The 24,006-nt window shown below is 39.0% G+C and overlaps 1 protein-coding gene across 2 annotated transcripts; it reads right to left on the minus strand.

Annotated features, from left to right (window-relative positions):
• Positions 1 to 1,865: 1,865 nt before the first annotated feature.
• On the minus strand, positions 1,866 to 11,459 carry dmbx1a (diencephalon/mesencephalon homeobox 1a). Of its 2 annotated transcripts, none has more exons than XM_041803841.1 (5): positions 11,261 to 11,459; positions 7,204 to 7,373; positions 6,888 to 7,066; positions 5,850 to 6,252; positions 1,866 to 4,283 (listed from the first exon to the last, which is right to left on the minus strand). In XM_041803841.1, the coding sequence occupies exons 2-5, from the start codon at positions 7,355 to 7,357 to the stop codon at positions 3,838 to 3,840; spliced, it is 1,182 nt and encodes a 393-aa protein (XP_041659775.1). In that variant the 5' UTR covers positions 7,358 to 7,373; positions 11,261 to 11,459; the 3' UTR covers positions 1,866 to 3,837. The 2 variants fall into 2 exon arrangements, with proteins under 2 accessions (XP_041659775.1, XP_041659774.1); XM_041803840.1 differs by having other exon boundaries at positions 7,204 to 7,376.
• Between the last annotated feature and the right edge of the window lie 12,547 nt (positions 11,460 to 24,006).

Below are 24,006 nucleotides of genomic sequence, written 5' to 3' on the forward strand. Positions count from 1 at the left end.
TGGGGATGGCTTATGTCTCCTCACTGATGTTTTTGTTTTATTTGAGATTTTATTCAGATTCTGTTGTGTTGTTGTTTTTGTCTCTTCTGTAAATTCTCCTACATTTAATTTAGTTATTTTTCCTTCATCCCTCCTTAGTCTTAATGCTGTTTTTCACCTTGTTGTTTGCTTGACCTCAAACACATTTGATTTAAAGAAGTATAATCTTTAATGTTTAATTTACATGTTGCTTACTTTTTTATGTTACTCTAGCAAAAATAAGAATTAATACCAATTTTGCCCCTTCAGTTCTCCTTTTTTTCAGGACCTTTTACATTTTGCATACTTGCCAACTAAAAAGAAAACAACCTGAGCTGTCAAGATGAATTGCATTAATTGTGATCAATTAATGTCCACAATTTGTGCCCTAATTATTTTAAAAATTGCGATTAATCCCATGCTTTAGTGTCCCTTTCAACACACTCCTGTTAAGTTACTGCAGTGTCTCTCTGCAGCCACAGTGATGTAAAATAATCAACCACTGCTCCTTAATGTCTCATTTGACTTTCAAAACAACAACCTCACAGACTGCTCAGTGGACAATTTAAAAGTCGTCCTTTTGTTCTAAAACTTTTTTTCTTTTTCTGTGGTTAAGTTCATGTTGAAATATTCACTCTGTCTATAAAAACACCAGTATCCAAACAAGAAGTCAGTTACCCTTAATTTAAAATGAAAAAAAAAAAAAAAACATTTTTGAGTGCAAAATAGTTAAATTTTCATGGAATTAAAAGGATGTGATTAATCGCTATTAACAACAGAACATTTGAGAGTAAATTTTTAATCTTTTGGCAACCCTAAAAGCAACATAAATGATAAGATTCTTCGTACATCTGTATGTGGTTTGATTATTACTACCTCATGAATATTTGTTTCTTAATTATGCAACATAATATTTAAGATAGAGTTTGCATTGTATCAGCCTTATCTCAAAATCACAAAAGTTGTGAATGACACCAGTTTTGCTCTTTCAGAGTTCATATTTTTTTTTATTCCAAGCTTTTTAGGATTAATGATTTTAAAGTAAAGTTAAAGCAGTTAAGATCCTGCTATACTCACTTGTTTTTCTAAGTTAGTGCATTTCCTAATGCAAATCTGAACAACATCCTTGTCAAGATTAAGTTTATGTCCATATCAAAAACAGTCCTTCCAGGATTTCAGGATTAATCACATTAATAGCAATTTATTACTGACCAAAATTTGTGCACTAATTTTTTAAATTGCTCTAATGTCCCTTTGAACACACGTTGGTTAAGCTACTGCAGCCACAGTGATATAAAATAATCAACCACTTGATGTCTCATTTTACTTTAAAAACAGTTCATTGGACAAGTCAGAGGTCATCTGCACCTTGTGTTATCAAACATTCGGCTATTTTCTGTTCCCTTATTTCCTTTAAGATCAAACTCCAGGGCCTTTTTGTGGTTGAGTTCATATTAAAATGTTTGATCTACCTGTTAAAGCAATCCAGTATCCAAACAGAAAGTCAATTACCCTTAAGACTAGAAAAATACAAAATGAAACAAAAATAATTTTGAATATAAAATAGTGAATTTAAAGGATGTGATTACTTGCTGTTAACCACAGAAATTCTGAGATTAATCATGACTGAAATGTTTAATCTTTTGACAGTCCTAAAAACAACATAAATTATGAGGTAATTTTATATTTTTATGTAGTGTTTCTTTATTACTACCTCATTATCAGTTGTATTTCATTTTTTAATTGTGCAGCGTTATATTCAAGACATAGTTTGCACTGAATTGGCTTTAGCTCAAGATCACAAAAGTGGGTAATTACACCAGTTTTTCCCCCTTGGAGTTCTGACTTTTTGATTCCAAGCTTTTTAGGATTGTTGATCAAAAGCAATGTTAAAGCAGTTAAGGTCCTGTTTTTATGTACTTGTTTTCCTAAATTAATGCTTTAAAAAATGCTTATTTTGGCAACTTTCTAAAAAGTTTTTGCAAAAGGCTTTAATTTTTAATGACACCACAGGAGCAAGTGGATTTGAAAAAATAATTGCAACTGTTTTTAGTTATTTTTTATGTAGCCTTACCCAAAAGGGTATAGATTACAACAATTCTAACAAATAGGCCTGATTTGCAAAGTCCCTATGGTTCAAAGTGCAAAGAGAATTGATGAATTTAAATTGCAAAAGTATATTAAGCACAGATAGAGAGGTTGTCATTATAAAGATCTTCAAGCATTGTTTTTATTTGTGATTATTTTACAACAACACTAGTTCAAGTCTACATTGTTAGGGAGGAAACAACACTGCTAATGGACGCTCACTCTCCTCCATCAAACATCTATCTACCACGGGACCGAGGAGTCTGACAGAGACAGTGAGGGGAACAGCATCAAGGTAACAGCAACAACAGAACTCAGAGTCAGGAAACAGAGGACGAGGGTTAATTGACACCTGAAACGTTTTCACTCTCCGATTCATCAGTTTGGGCTGCAAAAGTACAGAAAGTAGCAATCCAACATTTTTCATTGCATCTCTCCAGATAAGAAAATGAAAACATTTAATATCAATTGATCCTTGTATTATTACACAGACAAACAAGGAGAGGAGGGCAGACAGGGCTGTCGATGAGCTCAGCAAATACAATCTTTACAATCTGACAGCAAAAGGAATTTTATCAGTTATACAACATAATAGGAACTTTACAATTACCTTACAAGTAAACATTAATAGATAGACTTTTTTGTATTTTACATAACTAAAATAATGTGCATTTATTTCATTTAAGCTCTCAGATCACATGAACAGAAAATATCAGAGAGGTGATTCTCATCAAGTGCTTACAATCAGCCAGACTTTTAATAAAATGCTGCATGTTTCCTCAGGAGAATATCAATGCTTGAAAATATGGGACATGAAGCTGTTTATCCCATTTATTGTCTAAAACTTTTAACTAAATTTACAGTGATTCCAATCATGATCATCCTTGTTGAGCATTTTAATGCACAGACCTTTAGGGGTTTATAAATTTAGTCTTAAATGGTATTCATGTTCATAATTGCGTCTGCCCTGGCTCCCTCAGCCTGGGGCAAAATGTAATTAAAAGCTTGAGAATTTACTCACTGAAATCATTTTCTCATTATCAAGCCAGCCTTTTGTACAAAGCAGCATAATACTGGCCATTAAACTGGCAAATTAGTCACTTTTAATTATGCTACTGAGGACAACATGGCTTGAAGTTTATTTTCATTTATGTGCTGTTGTGTAGTACATGTTATGTACATGACTGCTGCTTAATTGAAATGGCGATGGTCCTGTGACAGAGATGGGACCTTATTTTCCTCCTGGCTGACGAGCCTAAAGCCTTCAAAAGTGCCTCATTTATTCACATTATTCTTGTAAACATTATCTGCATTGTCTTTAAACAGAATGCGTCCATCATCAGCTGATTTAAAATCATTTTTTATAGTTGTTGTAGATGTTAAAAAGCTGCTCTAATTTTAAGGAAACAGTCAGGAACATGTTCAGCTGTCGCATTATGTTTCATATCTCATGGGTTTCCTGGTTCCAGAGGTTAGAGTCATGGGAGTTGAGCTACTACAGAAGCTAAGAGGAGTCAGAAGAGTGTGTTGTGAAGAGCTGGAGTTCTGCAGGTCCAGTGCATGTAGGCATGTGTTATTTTCAGACATATACTAACATCCTGCACCGTCATGCTTATGTAGAGTTCAGTCCGTGGTTCCTACAGATTTATGACAGTCACACAGACATGCTGTAAAATGGGATGATCTGTTGGCCAAATCTCTAAACTTCCTTAAATTGTCCTTCATCTTGTCTCAGTTAGACATGGTGTCTAGTCCCAACGAGGCAGCATGCTGTTTGGCCCTCAGACGCAGGTTCTCAATGCTGGTTGTCTTGTTGGTGTGGCTGCTTAGGCCACCTGCAGCAGATGCTTGCAGCAGCGGGCTGTTCCACACCTGCTGAGCATGATGGGAAAGGGACTGGTAGTAGGACTGGCAAGGCAGAGAGCCCAGTGGTGCAGGGGGCATGTTGACGTTCATGCCCAGGTAAGGGAGGGAAGAGGGGGCGGCGAGGTCGAATGTGGGGTAGTGCACAAGGTTGTTGGTGGCGGCCATGTGCTGACGGAACTGCTCCTGCAGACGGAAGAGGCTGAGGGGGGAGGAGGAGTACGAGTGGCTCTGAGAGAGAGGAGCGCTGCTGGCCAGGCCGCCACTGGAGGAGGAGGAGGAGGGCGTCACTGAGGGGGAGACCAATGGGGAGTCTGGAGAGAGACAAGGAAATATAACATTATTAATATGACGAGAAAGTTTGCTAGATATTAAAATGTCATTAATCGGGTTAATAATAAACAAGGGTCAACTATCCTCTGTTGAATGTAAGGCCTTTATTTAAGTGGCTTTATCATTTGGAGTCATTTAGTAATTTAATAAGGTTGTTTTAAAAGATATAATCTTTGTTATTCTGTTTATTTTTCAATTATAGTATTGAATGGTTCTGAAACTTTAGAAAAATTAAATCTATTTCATAAGAAAGGTGTGTAGGAGAGAAGTGAATCTGTTAAAAAACTGCAAATAATTTTGCACACTATCAAAGTTCCACAAATGCTTTAGCAATTCTTTGGTACCGAAAATGAAAACAAGAAATTACCCAACACTTGGTGCTTTGGATATGAACTTAAGTCAGAAAAACCACTGGCACAGAAACAGGTGTCGATTTACAAGAATCACATTAAAAATCAACATTCTGGTGTGGTGACGATCCAAGCAATGTCATAACCCGGGTTAGAGTTTTTGTCATGTTTTTTCTGCATCTTGTACATATGCACAGGTTATTACATTTTGAGACAATATTGCTATTATCATTTAGAATAAAGATTAAGCAGCTGATCCATTGTCTTCTCTTTACTTCTTTGTAATTCTTCAAATCTGTTTTTCAAATGATTGTGATTAAACCTGTTTAAATCATTGTTTGTAGTGCCTGCTCTTGAAACATCACCATTCCCCCAATGACCTGATATCTGTCATCCAACCGATCCATCAGTGCATCCATATTGTTTTGATCATAATATAAGATATGATAAACTTTAGAGAACAATGAGGAAGGATAAAGTCTAAAGGCCGTCATAATAATGGCTAAACCAACATGTTTTGACTATCGTGGTCTTCACCTCTTCTTAGATGAGGAGGACCACAGTGGTAGAAACATTCTGGCTTTTTAAATTATTAAGCCATTATAATGTAGGACTATATTTGTTATGTTGGCAGTATCTGCTTCCCTGTGTTTGTATGTACATAATTGATCAACTTTGTGACCCGCAAAAAGAACTTAAGTTGTGACAGCTGCTCCAAAAAAAAGACAAAAATAAACACAGTAAAAAGCTGATATTTTATTTTTTTGATAATAAATCTGTATAAATATAAAACTACACACTCTATTCTTACATTTCCCCTGGGAGATGTGGTTACTTGAGGTTATGTAGTTACACATTAATATTATTTTTTGACTTGCAGGTTGTGATTCCAAAACCTAGACCTGAGTGTTGTCTGATATTAAGCAAAAATAAATGAAAAAAAAAACAAAAACACTTGACTCAGATGTAATGCAAGCTTTAACTGTTTCAAACTTTCTGCTCACAGCACACTGTCCTTTATTCATATTGTCAGCTGATAATTTAGCTGAAAACAGTTGATATTCAGGGTCTGATTGACTGTGCGGTTGGGCTGGTACCACAACAGTTCTAATACTGGGCCTGTGTTCCTATGTAAAGCACTTAGAGCTGCATCTTTGCTTTATAAGTGCAGCAGAAAAAGCTGGACTGGGTTCCTACCTGGTTTAGGACTGAGTCTTTTGCAAACAGGAGAGACGTCCCCAGGTGTTACCGCCCTCTCACACTTCATTTCCTCCCTCTGACATTTGCTCTCGTCCTCCTTATCCGTGGCATTGTCTTCTGTTGCCGACTCGCTGCCGGAGTGTTCTGCCGATGTGACGTTCAGCTCCATATCCAGAGGTACGGGGCGGACAACGGGGCCTTCTATCTCCAGAGAGGAGGAGGAGGAAGACGAAGGAGGGAGCTGGGTGTCAGGGAGAATAGTCGTGGAGGCTGGTGCGTCCTCCTTCTCACTCCCTCCTCCTCCTCCTTCCCCTGACGCCTCCTTCTGCTTCTGGAGCTGCTCCTTCTGCAGGCTGCGCTGCTTCTTACGAAACTTTGCTCTGCGGTTTTTGAACCAAACCTGAAGGAAGAGGAAGAGTTCAGGGCGATGAAAAGCTGAAGAGACAATTAGCAATGAAAGAAAAGTTGTGGAGGCTCTAACAGTGTCTACATGGGAGTTTTAAGTAAGTTTCAAGTAATTTTGTTCTATTTGAAAATATCAAACTGCCCCTGTGTCCTAGAAATAGTCTGTCCACAACACTGTATAACAAAATGAATATGTTATTATTACCTTTGATTCACACAGTTCACTTTTTATTTTGCTAGAAAAAAAATAGTAAAAAGCAAAAAAAGTAACCCCTAAAAAAATCACCAATTTTTTTGTACTCAAAAAAAGAAAAAATGCACAGCAACTTTTGTTCTGGATTTTAAGCCTGAATGTCCTTTATTCTGGAGTTAATTCATATTAATAGCTCCCTAAATGTGACAAAAAATGTGTTCCTATGAGAATAAACCAGCCCAGCTTGATAAAAGCAGACTAGCACATTATGAAGCAAAACTAGCTCTAAAAAACAGGAGCAACACAACTATTCATTAAAGCACTGAATAAATCCTAAGTCACTCTTCTAAGTCTCTTTTACTACAAATGAACGGATCCATCACTTGACTTTTTCAGCACACGTCACAGTTTCTACTACTCATGGACAACGGTGGTACCTGCACGCGTGCCTCGGGCAGGTTGGTGCACATGGCCAGCCGCTCCCTCATCACCACGTCCGGGTAGTGAGTCTTCTGGAAAGTCTTCTCCAGGGCTTCCAGCTGCTGTGCGGTAAATGCTGTGCGGCTGCGGCGTTGTTTCCGGTGTTGAGAGCCGTAACGAGCCTCCAGGATGATGTCTTGAAATGCGCAGCCGTTTGGAGAGGAAAAAACACACGGAGGGGGGGTTTATTTCACTGCGCATGCTTCCGCCACAACAACTTACTGCAGGACATTGCTTGCGTCTGAGAGTTTGTGCGAGCGTGCACTCAATTACCAGCGAGTCTCTCTGCCAGAGTGAGCGCGTGCACGGACGGCCGGTAGTCGGGCGCGTGCTGCGCCTGTTGCGCGGCCTGCTGGTGCAGATTGTACATGGCGCTGAGGGAGTTCATGGCGTGCAGAGAGTAGCCGTTCACCCCGTAGTGCTGCATGGTGAGAGGTCAGTACCTGCTGACCGGAAGAGAGGAGGAGGATGGTCAGAAACAGGTGTGAACACGTTTTATACAGGCGCGTGCTGCTTCGAACATCTATTTCTAGTTGCTTTAGACACACTGACAGGCTGAGCGCGCACGAGCTTTCTACATGTCAGCAGATCCTCGCGCTCAGGGGCCAATAGATTTAAATGTGCGCACTCAGATAAAAGTGTTATCCATTAACATCCAATTATCAGCCTGTTCAATCCATTAATTATATAAAAGACTTTTAATTGGGGTAATTATGACTCGTTCCCATAATGAACCGTGACGGATGCTTTATTCATGAATTTATTCTCGACGTTTCTGAAGCCAAATCTCTGAAAACGCCGCAGAGACAGATCAGAGCGGGGATCATGTGTTAGAAAATGAAATAAGGAGATTTGTTCCGGGTGTCGATGGCAAAACCTGCAACTGGATATCAGGATTATATTTGAATAGATTTAATTCTCAGTGCTGCTCAATTTTACAGGCCGAGAAATCATTTTAACACAAGCTTTTACTTTATCTAGGATCAATCTGTGTTATCAAAAATTAAACTAAAAAAAAATCTGGGCAGAACTCTATTTTAGTAGTTCTCCCTCACGAACAAGATCGTTGTTAGATGAAGAGCTGGAGGACACGATTAGATCTGTATTAGCAGGGAGGAGGCCCCAACACTGAGAGACCACAGGGAGATCTGAATCCTTCTGCTCTATGACAGCTACAGAAACCAGGGACTGGTCTGCTACTGTTGTTTTTGACTGGCTGTGACTCTTAGGTTTGCATTTGACTTGATCCTTCATTGTTTTAGGCTTGACAGAATTTTATGATTTGCTAAGATTTCGTCCAAATTTCTAAAAGGCATAGTTTGATTCATTTTAATAGTGCTTTAAAATCATACATTTTACATTTGCTGATGCTCCAAACTGACATGCCAAGATAAAAACAGTCTAAACAGCTGACTGAGATTTTTCAGCTTTGAGTTTATATTACATATTATATTTCTGCAGTTAGAACGGTGTGCAGGATTTTTTTTTTTTTTTTTTTTTTTTTTTTTCAGTATTTATTAATTAAATATTTTTGTTGCTGTGGTAACAGGTTTTGATACAATCTGATAAAATAAGAAATTCTGACAGGCAAAAAAAAAAAAAAAAACAATAAATGAAGTAAAACAAATCAGCATTTGCTCTTAATCTTTAAACACTCTAGTATTTTTAATATTGTAATTTGCTCAGTTTGTGCTTTAAATGACTTAAAATGGAATTAAAATGCATTTAAAGTAACAACATGGTTGACACCTGAAGACTCTTGGGATGATGAACTGAAACTGGACTTAATGAAGCTATACAGTTTTTATTTGTCCTTTTTCGTATGCCCTGCTCTGACTTATGTTTAATATCTCTTTTTGTTTGTATATTTATGTTTGAGCATTTGTCTGTTTTGTTGTAAAAAGTATTCAATAAAACTTCTATTCAAAAAAAAAAAAAAAATTAAATGGAATTTTGTCAATCATATTGATCAGTGTCATTTTAAAAATGTGTATTACAGTTAGGTTAGTGAAGATATTTCACCTTGAAGATGATTCTTGTCACAAATAACTGACGTGTAGAGCTGACGTCAGTGAGGCCTGTTCAGTGAAAACGTTTATAATAAATAATAATAATAACCTGGTATCAAAGACTGGGTGGTCGTTTTGTACAAACGCCTGTGATCCTGCGCGTGCACGCTGGTGCGTGTGTGTGTGTGTGTGTGATGCCCGCAGTGCCCAGTCCCAGCCTATTAAGAGTCCGTGCTGGCTGATGAATGTGATCAGAGGTCGGTGGGGAATAGTTTAATTCGCCGGGACAGAAGGTGCTTCGCTAAACATTTACTTTACTCCCCCAAGTATTTGAGTTGAATGGTCCCCCCCCCTCCTGCCTGCCTGCCTGCCTGCCTCGCCCCCCACCCCCCCTCCTCCCCTCATGCACCTCTCTGGCGGCCTCTTATCCCATCGCCCCGGGGCAACGTTTTGGCTGAGATGTATGGCTGCTCCGCGGGTAAAAATATGCATGTTGATCCCCATTTGGCTCCCCGTCTAATGGAAGTGCAAATAGGTTTCGACTGCGAGGCCCTCCATTTATCATCACCGCTGACACGGACGGACGGACGGTGGGAGCGCGCGGCTGGTTAGCCCTGGGTTGGAGTTCCCGCGTGTGAGTGCGTGCGCGTGGGCAGGTGTGGATGCGTGTACCAGTAAAGACCTACATTTTTATAATCCGCCTTTTTCTAAGTTTTCTTCAAATAAAACAATGCGATACTTGTATAATAACACCTAAAATAATACATAAGGTGGCCTACTAGAGAATGAAATAAAACATGAAAGAGTCTAAGGCCAAATGAAGGTTGTCTCATTCAGTTTTCATAATAACTGTACGAACAGGTTTGCTTTAAAACACATTTTATAGGATATATGTGATAAAAAGTTCTAACTGTATTTAACTTTACAACCAGGATTATAAAAAAATCACTGAGATTAAAAATCAGTTTTTTAAGTGTCCTGGCGAAGATAGGCAGCAGGAAGGATTGTATAAATTCACACAGGCTATTTGTGCAATTTAGACTGTGTGTTTGGTTGCTTTAAAGTTATGATAATAGAAAAATACCTGGGACTACTCGGACCTATCTAAACACGCCTATCTTGTTTGTTACTCATCAACGTCACGTCCAGATTTGTTTTCGCATCTGCCTGAATGCACTACACTCATCCATTTTTGCCACTATTCTAATTTTTTCTCTTCATGTACGCTTCCAGACATGTTTAACCCCCTTTTTTTTATGTGTACAGGTAAACTTTTTAGCCCCGAGCCTGCCTCTCCGTGATTACCAGCTTTAGCCACACATCTCTGGTTCTCGCCTGTATCCTCCGTCCCGTATCAAATGCAGCACAATAGCTCATCACAGTGAGCCTGTCAGCGCACTTATTGTCATTCATAAGCCTCCGTGTGCTCCAGGCTCTGGGCCCTCCTGGCTGCCCTGCTCAATGCTTCGATTATCAAACCGTCATTATGTAAATTGGCATGTACAGTGCAGCGCTTTGATCCGGCTAAATGAGGAAAAATGTTATTTGCTAACAGCCCCCAGGGGCACGAGTCAGGCTGACAGTCTGCTCTCTGCTGTGTCAGAGTAAACGGAGGGCGAGGGACGAGTTAACCCATGCTTTTATGGTGACATATATTTACACTTTTAATAGCTGATATCTTTTACTCACGCTGTTTCAGTATTTTAATAACTTGTCTCCGCAAAAAATACGACATAATTGTAATAATAATGCAAACAAAACAGGGTAAACATATCATTTAGGAGAAGTACGTTATAACAATTTTATATCGTATGAAAATTTCGTTTTTAAAGAGCTCAACTTAAAAAAAAAGACTAAAGTAGAGACGAGACTTCTAATCTTTAAAACAAAGAGCCACTTCTAACGTTTACTCGGCTACTTTATTTTGGTCTCGCGCGTTAATAAAAATTACGTGCTTACGTTCGCTTAAAGTTACGTTTTAAATTAACGTACTTGGTTATGACCTTTTTAATTAGCTGTAAGGCTTAAAGAATTTAGTTCTAAAGCCCGGTTACATCTTTTGCTGCACAGTTAAACTTTAAAACAGCCGCATGTTTTAAAAACAGCTTTTATCGTAAGATAGCTTGTCTTGTTTATTTTGTTAAATTAGTAAAAACGTTCGTTACAGCTGCTAGTTCCTTCAAAAACACCGTCAACTTTGCTTGTTTGACTGCTTGAAAATATGGAGCACTTTTAACAACACTTAAGCATAAAAACACCACTCCTAAAGTCTGCAAGTGACGGAAAGGTTCGTTTTTTTTATCGAATAAAGACATGTTTACCTCTTGTAGACAGTCGCGCTGTCCGTCACTTCCACTGATAACACAAACGACTCCGAGTTGCTAAACTTCTCTTGGTTTTGGTTTTTTGTCGTTTTTTTCTCCTCAGCCCACCATGAGCTGGTTTTCTAATCGCCCAGTTTCTCCTCCTTTTTTTCCGTCAGGGAGGTAACAAGTCAGGGCGAGGTGAAAGTCATCCAGTCTGTTGCTTCACTTGCAGTCCGTCTGTCCTGTTGCTCGCGCTCCACCTGCTCTCCTCTCCTCTCGTGCTCAGTCCTCCGCGTCTCGCGCACGAGTGGGAAACCGCCATCTGCTGGTGCGCGAAAGCCCGGTGGAGGGATTTTAAGGAGAGCTCCGAGGCGGTCATGGTGGCTTTCTATTGGCTACGCGTGCTGTCAATCAAGTTAATAAGATAACAGATCGTCCAGCGGTGGACTCAGGCTCTCAGACTTCTGGAGTTATTTTCAAATATGATCAATTTAAGCACATTATGTCCGCTTAATCCCTCCGTGTCTGTCTACACATTTTCCATTTAGTTATCTTTTAAATGATAAGTATCACAAAGATGGGCCATTTTTAAATGACTCGAGTGTCGTTAAATGAGTACATATAAATGCAAAAGATATAATTTATTTATTAAAAAATGAAGCTGAATATTTCTAGGATATTCCTGCAAATAGTTACACTGCATTTACAATACAGGGCTACAATTAAATCAAAATTGTAAACTTCGTTCATTTATATAGACTTTCAATCTTTCTTTAATGGTGAAAATCAAACGTGTCCATTCCTCCAGATAACCCAGTGCACTGGCGTTTAAAACGCATTTTGAGTTTGGAGTGTTCTCTCTTTAGTGTCTGGAGGAAAAGGAACCAACCTTTAGTTTGTTTGCTTTTCGGCTTTCCCCTTCATGCCATGGAGCAGAGAGACTTTGGAGAGATGGCTAATAGATGCCAGGGTGCTGCCTTTAGACTCTCTCCCGGCCTGGAAGGATTTGGGATGGGATAGGGAAGACAAGACGCCATCTCAGCCTCCAAAAACCCCTGTCTTAAAATGACTGCGGGTAAGAGGATTAGGGCAATAATGCCCTTCTCTTCTTGAAGGGTTTTTAGAGCAGATTTCTTCTCCCGGAGCAAAACCGTTTAGGTGGGGAATTAAGGGCAGCGCAAAGTAGCCTTTTAATGTAAAGCTTGCATATTTTGTTGGGAGATTCTTTGGGAAAGTGTTTGGCCTGTGACGCAGTTTTATCTCTGACCATGGTTCACACATTTCAGCAGCAGACAAAAGATCGAGAACGTATGGAACATTTATGTCCATGCGTTTTGACGCGCAGCCGCAGCCAAATACGCAATTTGTAGGAAGTGAGTGTGTAGAGGACAGCCATGGTGAAGTTAGAATTTTTAGAATGTGTTTGTGTGAGTAAGAAAAGAGGAGGCAGGTGTGGAGACAGTGTGAGAGGGTTTTTTTTTTTCAAACAAAAACGCCAAATTTATACACTAAATTTTATACGATTTATGTAACTGCCTTTTTTTTATTTGTTTAAGGCTCTTAACGCTGGTCATGGATTTAAAAAATAAAACTATAAATGGAAGTTAAAAGGTGGATGATGAGGCTTTTGCTAAAATCTACGGTAACGCCTAAATGTTCGATGTTAATTTGTAAAACGTCATGCGTAATAATGTTCTCGCGATTTTACGCACAGTCTAAATGGATTAAACATCCATAAAACGAATATTATTATTATTAGTTTTATTATTATTATTATTATTATTATTATTATTATAATTATCTGGGGTTATTGACGTTTTAAATGTTTCTTCGTGGTGCGTCATCCCTTCTTAATCTCTCTCTTTTCCAAGCACCTTAAACTTTTCCATGCGTTCTTCAAAGTGTCTCTTTCTCTCGCCTGGAAAAAAGAAAAAAAAAAACTCGTGTGCCTCTCTGCTTTCTGCTCCTATCACTCGCTTTTTTCCTCTCCGAGGTCTGAGAAAGAAAGAGGATTAACTTGTGAACCAATGGAAATAAGAACTTAAACGGGAGGTAAATCTGGCCACTGTCTCTTTGTGAGGACCGTCTCTAAAGCAATTAAAGCGAGAAAGAGTTTCTTCTCAGCGCCTCTCCACCTAAAGCTCCTTAGAGAGACTAGAGCTGTCCAGCGCGTCTGAGGGGCTTAAACGCCAAAAAAGTGCTCCCCTTACCTCTGTTCCCGGCCAGGCATGATGAATACAAGGTGCAGGAACAGTGACCTCCACATGATAAACAATCTAACATTTAAAAATGTTCATGTGGCCTTTACTCCACCTTCTACTGTTTCCTTATTGATTTCCTGTCACCATTTTTGCATTATTTTCCCTCCACATTCAGATATTTAAAAGAACTTTCCTTATCCTGGATTTGAAAGAAACAAAACAAGAAGATCTTTAATGCTGTGATTTCTGCTCTCTCTAATAGCTAATTAATACTCTTAATGATGTTTCTGCAACTTCATGAATACATTAGGTCTGCAATCCAGCAGGCCTCAGCCTCCCTGCCTCCATTCAAGGGTATTTCAGCATCTGTTCATCCCACAGCAATTAATCATTTTGATGTGTAGTTTAAAATCGACTTCTTGCAGGAGACCCCTTTTTGACAAGAATAACAAAGCAATTTGCCAGGAGCCACCTTCTTAGACACGTTATTAGCAGCACTTTCACAGCAAGACCTGCTCGTATTTATTTATTTATTTTAAAAGAGGCTGTGTTAGATAAATGAGTTTAAAAGGAAGGCGATAATTTTGCGGTTTTATTGTCAGCACCACGCCTCTGAATCCTCCTGAAATCCCTTTTATTGGTGACACGATCTCAGGATCTCCTCTGCAAATCCCTCCTCTCAAAGTTTCAACCTGTCAGTTTCCTCTAAAAAGCTGTATAATTCCCCTTCTTTCTCTCTCTCTCCCTCCTCTCTTTCTTCTTACCCTCTTTTCTCCCTTGTCTCAGTCCTTCTGTCTCATTTCTTTTCCTTGCCTTCTCTCCTCTCTCTCTCTCTGGCCCGGATCCTTCTGCACAAGGGGCCCCATTGTGTAGTCCTAATCCAGAGGCAACACAGCTTTAGGGACATGCAGGGATAAAAGGCCCATTAAGCCCACAACTTTATGGGGGCAAATCTCTCCCTAATCCTTCGCTTTATCTAAACAAAAGCCCCTCTGCCTTAATCCACCTATGTGTTGAAAAAAGTGAGGAAAAACTGGAGAGAGTGGCAGAGAAGGAGAACAAGAAAGAAAAGAAGAGAGAAAAAAATCTCACACACTGTAGGATTGAACTTTAGCAGAGATCATACAGAGAGGGTCAAAGTTTCCTCCAAGAGCTGAGTTATACTGACAAGCTTTCACCTGCAGGGAGGAAAACCCTCACATGTGTTAACTAACTGCTGCATGAAACATGATCTTCTGCCTCTTAAGATCGCCATTATAATCACCTATAATTGAAGAAACATCATCAAAGTGTCAAACAGAGCTCTGTAATGTGAGTGAAAGGAGAGAGATCAGAGTAACATGTAAAGAAGTTACAGCTGTATTCTCTTACATGAGAGTACATGCCCATTCATAGTCAACTAACATAATAAGCATGGGTGCGTTTTCTGTCTTTATAGCTTAAAACTGAAAGTGATATTACTAATTTTCACACTCTGTAGCTCTATTCACCCATGCAGTTAATTTTGAACCCTGACTTTAAATATTTTATAACCCTGACAGGGATGATGATGCCTATATCCTGTGCATGAGTGAGTGGCATAATCTTCATACACGTAGTAAGGCTGCATCATATTTATTTTGCCTGCTAGTTGCTCTTTTGCCCTTTAGCCAAATCACATTAAATGTAGCAGTAAAATAAAGGCAAAAAATGTTGTCATAGTATTGGACTCTACTGCCTCACCCATCATGGAAATGCTGTTAACATGTTCAGTGACTTCTACAGCATCATTTCCCCATCATGTCTCTCATAGAACAAAACTTCGAAGGCTTTTTATTAATGTATTTCCTTGATTTTTTTTTCCATTTTCCCCAAGGGCAATACAGTTTTTCATGAATTAATTCAACAAAACTTAGTGTGATAAGCAGGTCTGCTCACAGAAAAAGCTGGGCCTCCGAAACACCCAGAGAATGGGACCTCCCCAGTTATGATTGATTTACCATGTCGACACATGCGTTGGGCCAGTAGCATTGGTGCTAACATCCTGGCAAGCAGTTACCTCATTTCTGAGCTGAAAAGTGTGTCAAAATAATATTTGGTCTGATATGGAAATTGTTTAAACGTGACACTTTTTAACCCCCTTTCACCACTTTTTTCCACCCACTTTGCCATTTTAACCCATTTTTGCAATTCTGCCACTTTCAATCCATTCTATCCATCTTTAACCTTTTTTGCCATTTAAACCCATGTCCTCATTGTTTCTGCCTCTTCTGACTCGTTTTGCCACTTTTGACCCATTTTGCTGTTTTTTCCACTTTAGCCTATTTGCCACAGCTTCTTTGCCACTTTCAGCTATTTTTTTTGCCCATTGAATTTTTTAACCCATTGTCCCCCCTTTCTTTTAATCAATTTTTCCACTATTAACCAATTTTAGACACCCTTTTGCCACTTTTAACCACTTTTTGCCTCTTTAACCCATTTCCACAATTTCTTTGCCACTTTTACCCCATTTTTTGCTACATGTTTTAACCCATTTCACTTTCTGCCATTCTAATCAATTTATATCACTATTAACCCACTTTAGCCACCTTTTTGCAACTTTTTTTTCAACCTTAAACCCATTTCCTCCACCTTTTGCATTTTTAACCAATATCCAAAACTAATTTTGCCACTTTAAACCAACTTTTGCCTTTTTGCTTAACCCATTTTTGCCATTTTTCACCCATTTCTGCATCATTTGGCAATTATTCTATTTTCACTGAGTTTTCATCATCTCTTCTACTTTTTTTTTTACTTGATATGCAACAGAACTTTCCAAATGATTGAGTTAGACATGCTTTCTTCAATGTTGTTATTAATTTGTTGCCTTAAAAAGGTCATTCTGTCCTAAGAAATAAAGGTTTACATATCAAAAAAGGCTATATTGCGCTACAGCGTTAATAAATCAAATACATTTTTTGGTCTGATAAAGTATTATTCAGGTTAAAAATAAAATACGGTAAATTTTATGATGGATCATGATTTTGCTGACCTCCATGGGCCCCACATTTGGCAGGGCCCCAGCAAGCTGTCCCCCTTTGGGTGGCATTGGCTATGATGGACTTGTTTGAAAGACTAACTCAGGAAGCTTTAAGGAGTTGCTCAAATTTGTCTTGAAATTTTTAGGAGTGCATGTGTAAAAAGCGCCTATAAAACACTGTAAGAGTAACCTTTGTTTTACTTGTCAGGGGGTCATCTGAGGATTAGTCAGCTGCCCAGTCAAATATGACAAAGTAAATCCTTAGTCAGGGGGCAACCCTAGTGTTCAAAGACTCCCCGAGGTCTAAAGTAGTCGCACATCTGTCTGTGCAGAAGGGTTCAGTTTAAACTGCTGTCTGTTTAGGTAGAGAGCTAAATGAAAAGAATCCCTTGTCTACTAATGTACGTACTTTTGTTAGGTGTCTCTGAACATTTCTTGTAAATTGTCATTTAGTTTATGTCAGTGTGAGAGTGCTGCACTCAAAAGTTCCCCCAGCAGCCTCTGAACAAGCAGCTGATATAAGAGGAGGGGTCCTCATACTCTCTGATAATATTGCCACAGGCCTACTTTGCCAGGTTCAAATTAAAGAAAGTGAGTTCATAAGGCCGAGTCTTAACAGCGCTGATAAAGCTAAAGCTCCTGTGTGGAGTCGGAATCCCTTCCCTTCCTCTAAAACATCTGTCTTTACCACACAAAATCCTGCTCTATCTTCCCCACAGCGGACCATCAGACTCTAATCTGGAGCCGGTTTAACAGACTGAGAGGTTCAGCCTGATGGTTTTAGTCTGAGCTCTCAGGGATAGGTGCTAGGGGAAACCTGATGCATCATGGGTAAATATTGACACTTACAATGCAGGATTAGACTGTTTAATGGGGCACATTATCCTGTGAGATTGATTATGCAAGGAATTTATCTTTTAAACTTTTATTCCCCTTTAAAATTAAACTTGTTTGTTACCTGTAAAAATGAAATGTCACACCACCTTTTTGTTTACTTTTACATTCAGAACAGCACTAATGTTGCCTTCACTAACACCCTAAATGATTGAGGGTTTATGTTTAGGCTCCAAAGGTAAGGGGCTGATATTAGACTATCTAAAATATGGACGCAGACTCGTTGATGTCATTCACTGGTTTCTTAAAAGACTTTAAAGCCAAACAGTGGCAGCCACCAAAATGGAGATGTTATCTCCGGCTCACTTTGATCAAGCTAGTGAGCAACGACTCGGGATGAGACAGGCCTTAAGCCTGTTGAACAACTAAAATGCACCTATAAGTCAAATCTGCCACCCCTCTAATTCTGTAAAACCATTAGCTGTGATAAATTCAAAGTGGGCGAGTACTAAAAATCCACTCCTTACAGTGTGTATTATTGAAGAAATGAGCTATTGACACCAAATTTATTTTTGAACCAGGTTTTAAACATTTTTATTTTTTCGTTTTGCAGATTTTCAACTGGGTCCTAATGGGGATTCCTTGAGTTTTGGACCCAGCTTCAAGTGGTCACCAGAGGAACTGCAGTTTTTTCAAGTCTGGAGGTTGCTGCTTGGTACTGACAAGGTGTTCCCTAATTCATTATAGGTAAATACTGATACTAAGATTTACATTTCAAACTTAATATGTGCACTACACCCCATGATTTTGATATCAAAAAAATATTTTTTTTTCCTGTTAAACTTTTCATGTTCTTTAAAATGCTACTTATCTTTGGCTTTCTGTCAATAAGATACCCCACCACCGTCTGTCTGTTTACTTTCTCTTGCTGAATTGCACTCATCATGTTGCCTTCATTAACACTCTCAATTATCACCTCCTCCTCGGCTCCGTTCCTCCCTAATAGAGCTAACGGGGAGTTAATGAAGCAAATAGTTGGGACAATTTTGTCATTAGAGGCAATTAAGGCAATCCAACTCAGACTAGGAGACGAGAAAGGGAGAAATCCAACAACCAGCCACCCAACCAAGCACACTCTTCTGCTGAGAGTAAAGAAAGCTTTAAACTGGATTGAAGGAATTTCCCCTCTGGTGGTATCACTGGTAATACTTGAACCATTATAAGGCTGATCAGCAGCAGGCTGAAGGCATCTCTTCCTCCATGCAGGGATTACACCTGGCCTCAGGAGGAGGAAAATGTTTCCTAAAGAGGCAGGCAGACAGCGAGGCAGACACAAGGAAGGCAGCCTGGATGCATTCCACTACAATAAAGTATAAATCCTCCCCTTCACAGCGTATTACAGGAATGAACATAAGGGATTGTGTCATTGTTGCCCTATAATCTGGCTTTAAACTCCTTGTTTTACAAATGGTCCTCTTTAAAAAGCTCTTTTCTTTTTGTCTCGGTCTTTTCCCCCTCTTTTCATCCTGTATTAACCTGCTGTTTCCTCATCAGCATTCTTATTTTTTGTTTGCATGCATGTTAGATTTGGTTTGGGGTATTGTTTCTATCTATTTTTGTTGAATTCCTTGTTAATGTGAAAAAATGCTGTTTAATTGCACACAAGGGAAGTGGGTCGTTACCTGCAGGGCACAACAAATTTCCTGTTAGCAGCAGTGATAGCATGTTCCTATTTGAACTGTCACTTAGTAGACCATTCAGACTGCGACACACATGCTAGGATATTATAATTTTCCAAATGTCTTTCCATGTGTCCTTGCCCTCCTAAGCTAAGGGTAATATCCTCACCTGCTTTGGAAGTGGAGATGGAGGCACTTTTTTCTGTTCGTTGAACATCCAGCATGCATGAAATAACTCCTGATAGAAACATTCAAGCAGACTCCTCTATCTCCTCTTATATCTGCTGACAGAATGGATGGTTTATGTGAAATGGAAAAAATAGCAGACCCCTAGCCTGATGGTTGATGTTTGAAACTCATCACAAAACATCTTCTTCCTGAGGAGAAGTAGAAGTAGCTTTCACTTTTCTTAAGACGACAGTGTTTGCAATATTTAATATGATATCTACAAAAGGTTTAAGTAATCTTTTTATAGTGTTTTGTTTTAAGTGGAAATAATGGATTCAACTCTTTAAAGTGATACTAAAGGCCTTGTGAATTAGCAGATTGTGTAAACATGACTGGAGACTTAAAGACTGAACAAATTCTTTGAATGAATAATGCAAACATAAAAATCAAGTAACAATAGATGGAAAAATGTCCATTACAATTGTCTAATGTCTATTCATAACTTGCTGTTAAAAAACAAGTAGAAGAATCAAACAGAGTTGACAAAATCACTGACTTGTGTTAAGTAGTTTTATCCTATTATGCTAATTTCATGGCTCAGAAATACAACTTTAATGTAATAATCAAGTAAAATCCATAGTAGCCTACTGTCAACACCAGTACTTCTGCCGTCCGCTGTATTAACATCATAGTAGTCATACATCTTCAAGTGGCCAGAGATGTAAGGGGGAGGACTAAATATGATGTGATTATTTTAAGTCTTAAAACCCTGGAATAATACGGTACTATCTGTCTAACCCGCAATTTCCTCATAGGACAACAGCCCCGCATACCGAAGCGCCGTGGATCTGCTCCAACCGAAGGCGAGCGACCTCACCTCACTGAAAGTGTGTCTAGAGCGTCGCGCCACAGTGCACAGCCCTGATCAGCGGGCAGAGATAATAGGAGAGCTGCAAGTTCACTCAGGAATATATGTCAACAGCGAAAGATTTTACCTTTTGGGGTTGATTTATCATCCATTCCAGTATAAGTCCATGATATTATTGCTTCTGCCATTGGGTGAGTGCATTAGGAAGTAAAAAGGTTCATTTTTGCTTAAAGGTTGTGTGGTTTTATGTAAAATTGTTTGGCTAAATGTCCTCAAAAGTTAACTTTTCCTCGTCAATGGCGCTGTTGTAGCTCTGTGACCCACTGACCTCTCGGTGACCCTTTGCTTTCACTGCAGGATGAGACTTAATGTTGACATAGTGATGATTTGCGACTGGGAGTCCATTCATTGTGTTGTATTTTGAAAGAACCGGTTATTCTACGCATGTGACTTCCTGTTTGGATCTTTCTGATCATAGTACAAAGAAGTGGATATAACCACACTGATATTTGTTTTCTAGAAATGTTAAGACCAGTTTGACACCAGAAACAATTCTACATAAATTCAAGCCTGAATAATTTAAAAAGTTTAGTAATACAAATGTACAGTTGTCATGAAGTTGAAAATTTTAACATGGAAGTCATTTGGAATTTACTCGCATTTGGAGCTGCCTCAAGTGGCCAGTCATGAAACTGCAGGTTTTAAAACTTCTGTATTCACTTAAATTTTTCACTCAAAAGGTTGCCCTGAATGTTGTTTATTATTATGCATATGACCAAAAATACTTGATTTCTGATGTATTTGGTCTTCTCTGTTATAGTTAGCGGTCAAGACCAACTTAAGAGAGGAATAAGAAGAAAATGTGACAGGTGATTTAGATGACAGACTGTCAGGTAATTAATTTATCTTGACAGGCTTTTAAACAAAAGAAGCTCTTCATCAGTCTCTTATTAGGATGTTTTAGTTGTGGAGATTGAGCATTTAGAGAATCAAACCACTGTGACTGATAAAAGACGTGGATGAGTGTGTGCAGACTGAAATGACTTATAAAATAATCAATGTTTTGGTTTGCTCCAGGTTCAATTCCCCTTTTTAAAAAGAAATTAACTTTGATTACTTTGCTCACTGAGAGGGAAACATGATTATGGTATCAAGAACAATTTTAGTAGCTAATCAAGCTATTTAATGGTGACATTAGTTAAATCACTGCTGAAGTCGACTTGGTTATTTGTGGTACTTTTCACCCACATCCTCTCATAGGCTTCCCTCACTCCTACTGCTTTCTCCTCTTCTGCTCCTTGTTTGAGTATCACAGGCCCTGTTGCTCCCTCCCTCTCCTCCTTCTCCTCTTCTCCCTTCATCGCCTCTGAAAGGAACCTGCTGGGCCCAACTGTCTGTGTAACGAGCTGGGCAGGACTGTCCCAGTGGGGTGTACCATTGTGCGTGTCAGTATGTTTACACTTGTGCATGTGTGTATAAAGAAGGCATTTAGCACTTTTTTAAGGTCTCTGTATGAAAACATACTTTACACCTTATTTGCTGTCCCCCACTTAGCTTACCACACGTGCGATATACAGTACACACATCCACACACACAAACATGCCACATCTCGATGATCCTCCAGCACTCCTCCCCAGCAGGGAGCAGAGGCAGGAGGTGGAGCAGGAGGCTAATGGATACGTTTGTTTACCTATTTGTCCTTGACATGATCAGTTGATCAGCTGGCTAATTCACTGCCACCATGGGCTCATTACATTTCCATTTAAATTGCAAATGGATTTCTACAAGGCTTCATCTTCCGTTCCCATTTCCACTGTGCGTGTGTGGCATGGATGTACAGTAGAGGTGTGTCTCTGCATGCTGCTTGAGTACCAACAGTACACAACATCATTCCCTCGCCTGCATTCATTTGTTTATCCGACTCCGTGTATCATTAATTTAAATTCAGAGGTGAAAACCAGCCTGTCGTTGACTGCTTTGCTTTATACAGACTACAGGTATGTGAAGATGTCTTTATCATAAGTTTTGCGTCAGTCATCAAATAGCTGTCATCAAACACACGCATAGTCCCCTGAGAGCAATGTGAGCTAATTCCTGGCAGCAAAAGCCTGTGATTATGTGTTGCTGGGAAGATTACAGTGAACGATTACTTATGTGGAGTTTAAACAGCAGGGAATGAATGGCCAAATCAAGCAGCCGCAGGAGATCGACATTATCAAAAATGAGCGTCTGGTTAGGCTGTTAGCACTAAAGAGCTGTACTCTGCATATGTTAAACAGCTCTTTAGGACGTTTACACTACTGAATGACAAGTGCTACTTAAATTTCTTTCTGATCACTGATTCTCTTTTAAATATATGTAAATAAATAGTTTATTTTCAAGAAATACACTAGATAAATTTCCTAGTGAGAGAAAAATGGAAAGTTGGATATCTTATTTGTCTTTTTAACATGAAGCAGAACTGAGACAGTAAGAGACAGCCTAGCTTAGCATGTAGACAACTTTGCTGTACAGATTTTGGGGTTGCTCTGCTCTTTTTCAATACAATGGTAGTACATTTTCATCCGCTTGGGTACCATCAGAGAAGCTCATTTCCCTCATTTTCATAAGAGACAACCCAAAAAAAGCAGTGTCAGGGTGGGTGTGCACTGAATTTATGACATTTCTTCACATTACTTTAGTATCAGTGTGCCACTTTTGTACTATTTTGTGACACACAGGCCTACTGTGTGCGCCTCTATGGTGTACCATCGCTGTCAAAAGTCTGTATGCATAACTTTGACACTTTGTATCTGTTTTTGAAAACTTTGTGCGTAAATTAATGCTTTGTACCCTAAAAAATAGTTTTGTATATATGAGTCAGCAAATTACAAGTGTTTTTATGTATGACTCTAAAAGCTACAACTTAAGGAGTCACGAATATTATCTGATTTCTACGCATACGAACTCGAGTCCTTGGGTATGAGGCGAAAAGCATTATGAACCTCCTGCTTTCACACTGAGGGCTTGACGGCTCGTTTTACATATGAGAAAACTTTAGCTTGTGACCTAGTGGGCTGATGCTACAACTTGTATGTGTTTAAAAACATCTATATTATTATTTAGTGTTATCGAAATAATACTGAAAATGCTGATAAAATATCACGTTATTTACTTTGCCTGTGATGCCGAGTCGGAGCTAGCAGCAGCAGCGTCCCCGTTGTCAGTCATCATTGCGCATGTGCGATCGGCGGAATTGGGGCTCGATTAGTCTCCCTGCGACCTGCCTGTGACCCCGCTGACGTCATTTGAACGCTTTTCTCCTCGTACACAAGGACTCGAGTTCGTATGCGTAGAAATTAGATTTGTATTCGTGACTGCTTGAAGTCATAGCTGTTAGATTGATACATAAAAACACTCGTAATTTGCGGACTCATATATACAAAACCTTTTTTTTTTTTTCGATACAAAGCATTTACTTATGCACAAAGTTTTCAAACAAGGATACAAATGCATACAGACTTTTGACAGCGATGGTACACCATACTCCTCAATCTCTATGTCAGTCTCAGCTAACCCATTGGCTCTGTTTTCTTATATTTCATAAACTTGGTTGTTTTGTAGACAAACAAACAAATATATTGTGTCAATGTGTTCATGTTTGTACTTGGTTTTCACACAAGTCAATGCCAAATGTTGCACCTAGCTCTCAGTGTCTTTGCTAACCTCGACTTAACAGTGGCTAGCTTTTTCCTTTAAGACAGTCTGACTGCGGACCATTTATCTGAGACCACCATATATCTATATAAAAGTTAAAAACCTGACTCGCAAAACCTAATACAAAAACATTTAATAAAGACGACTAAACAATCTGCTTAGAGGAAAAAATCGACCCCCATGAAAACATTCTAATGTCGCAAGTGTAGCTTACATGGCTGCATAAGCTACATAAATAACTGAGCTACGTAGCTGACACAGCTAAAGCTAAGCTCACAAAGCAGCTATGTAAGCTACATTACATTGTTTATGTAGC

This window comes from Cheilinus undulatus, linkage group 13 (genome assembly GCF_018320785.1).
Source record: "Cheilinus undulatus linkage group 13, ASM1832078v1, whole genome shotgun sequence".
NCBI classification, from domain to species: domain Eukaryota; kingdom Metazoa; phylum Chordata; class Actinopteri; order Labriformes; family Labridae; genus Cheilinus; species Cheilinus undulatus.

Bases quoted from the DNA above. Each gene is read 5' to 3' on its own strand.
- dmbx1a (XM_041803841.1), bottom strand. From the start codon at position 7,357: ATGCAGCACTACGGGGTGAACGGCTACTCTCTGCACGCCATGAACTCC. The intron at 7,067-7,203 runs GTAATTGAGTGC...GCGCATTTCAAG, and splicing joins TCTGGCAGAGAGACTCGCTG to ACATCATCCTGGAGGCTCGT. The intron at 4,284-5,849 runs GTAGGAACCCAG...GTCTCTCTCCAG, and splicing joins AAGACTCAGTCCTAAACCAG to ACTCCCCATTGGTCTCCCCC.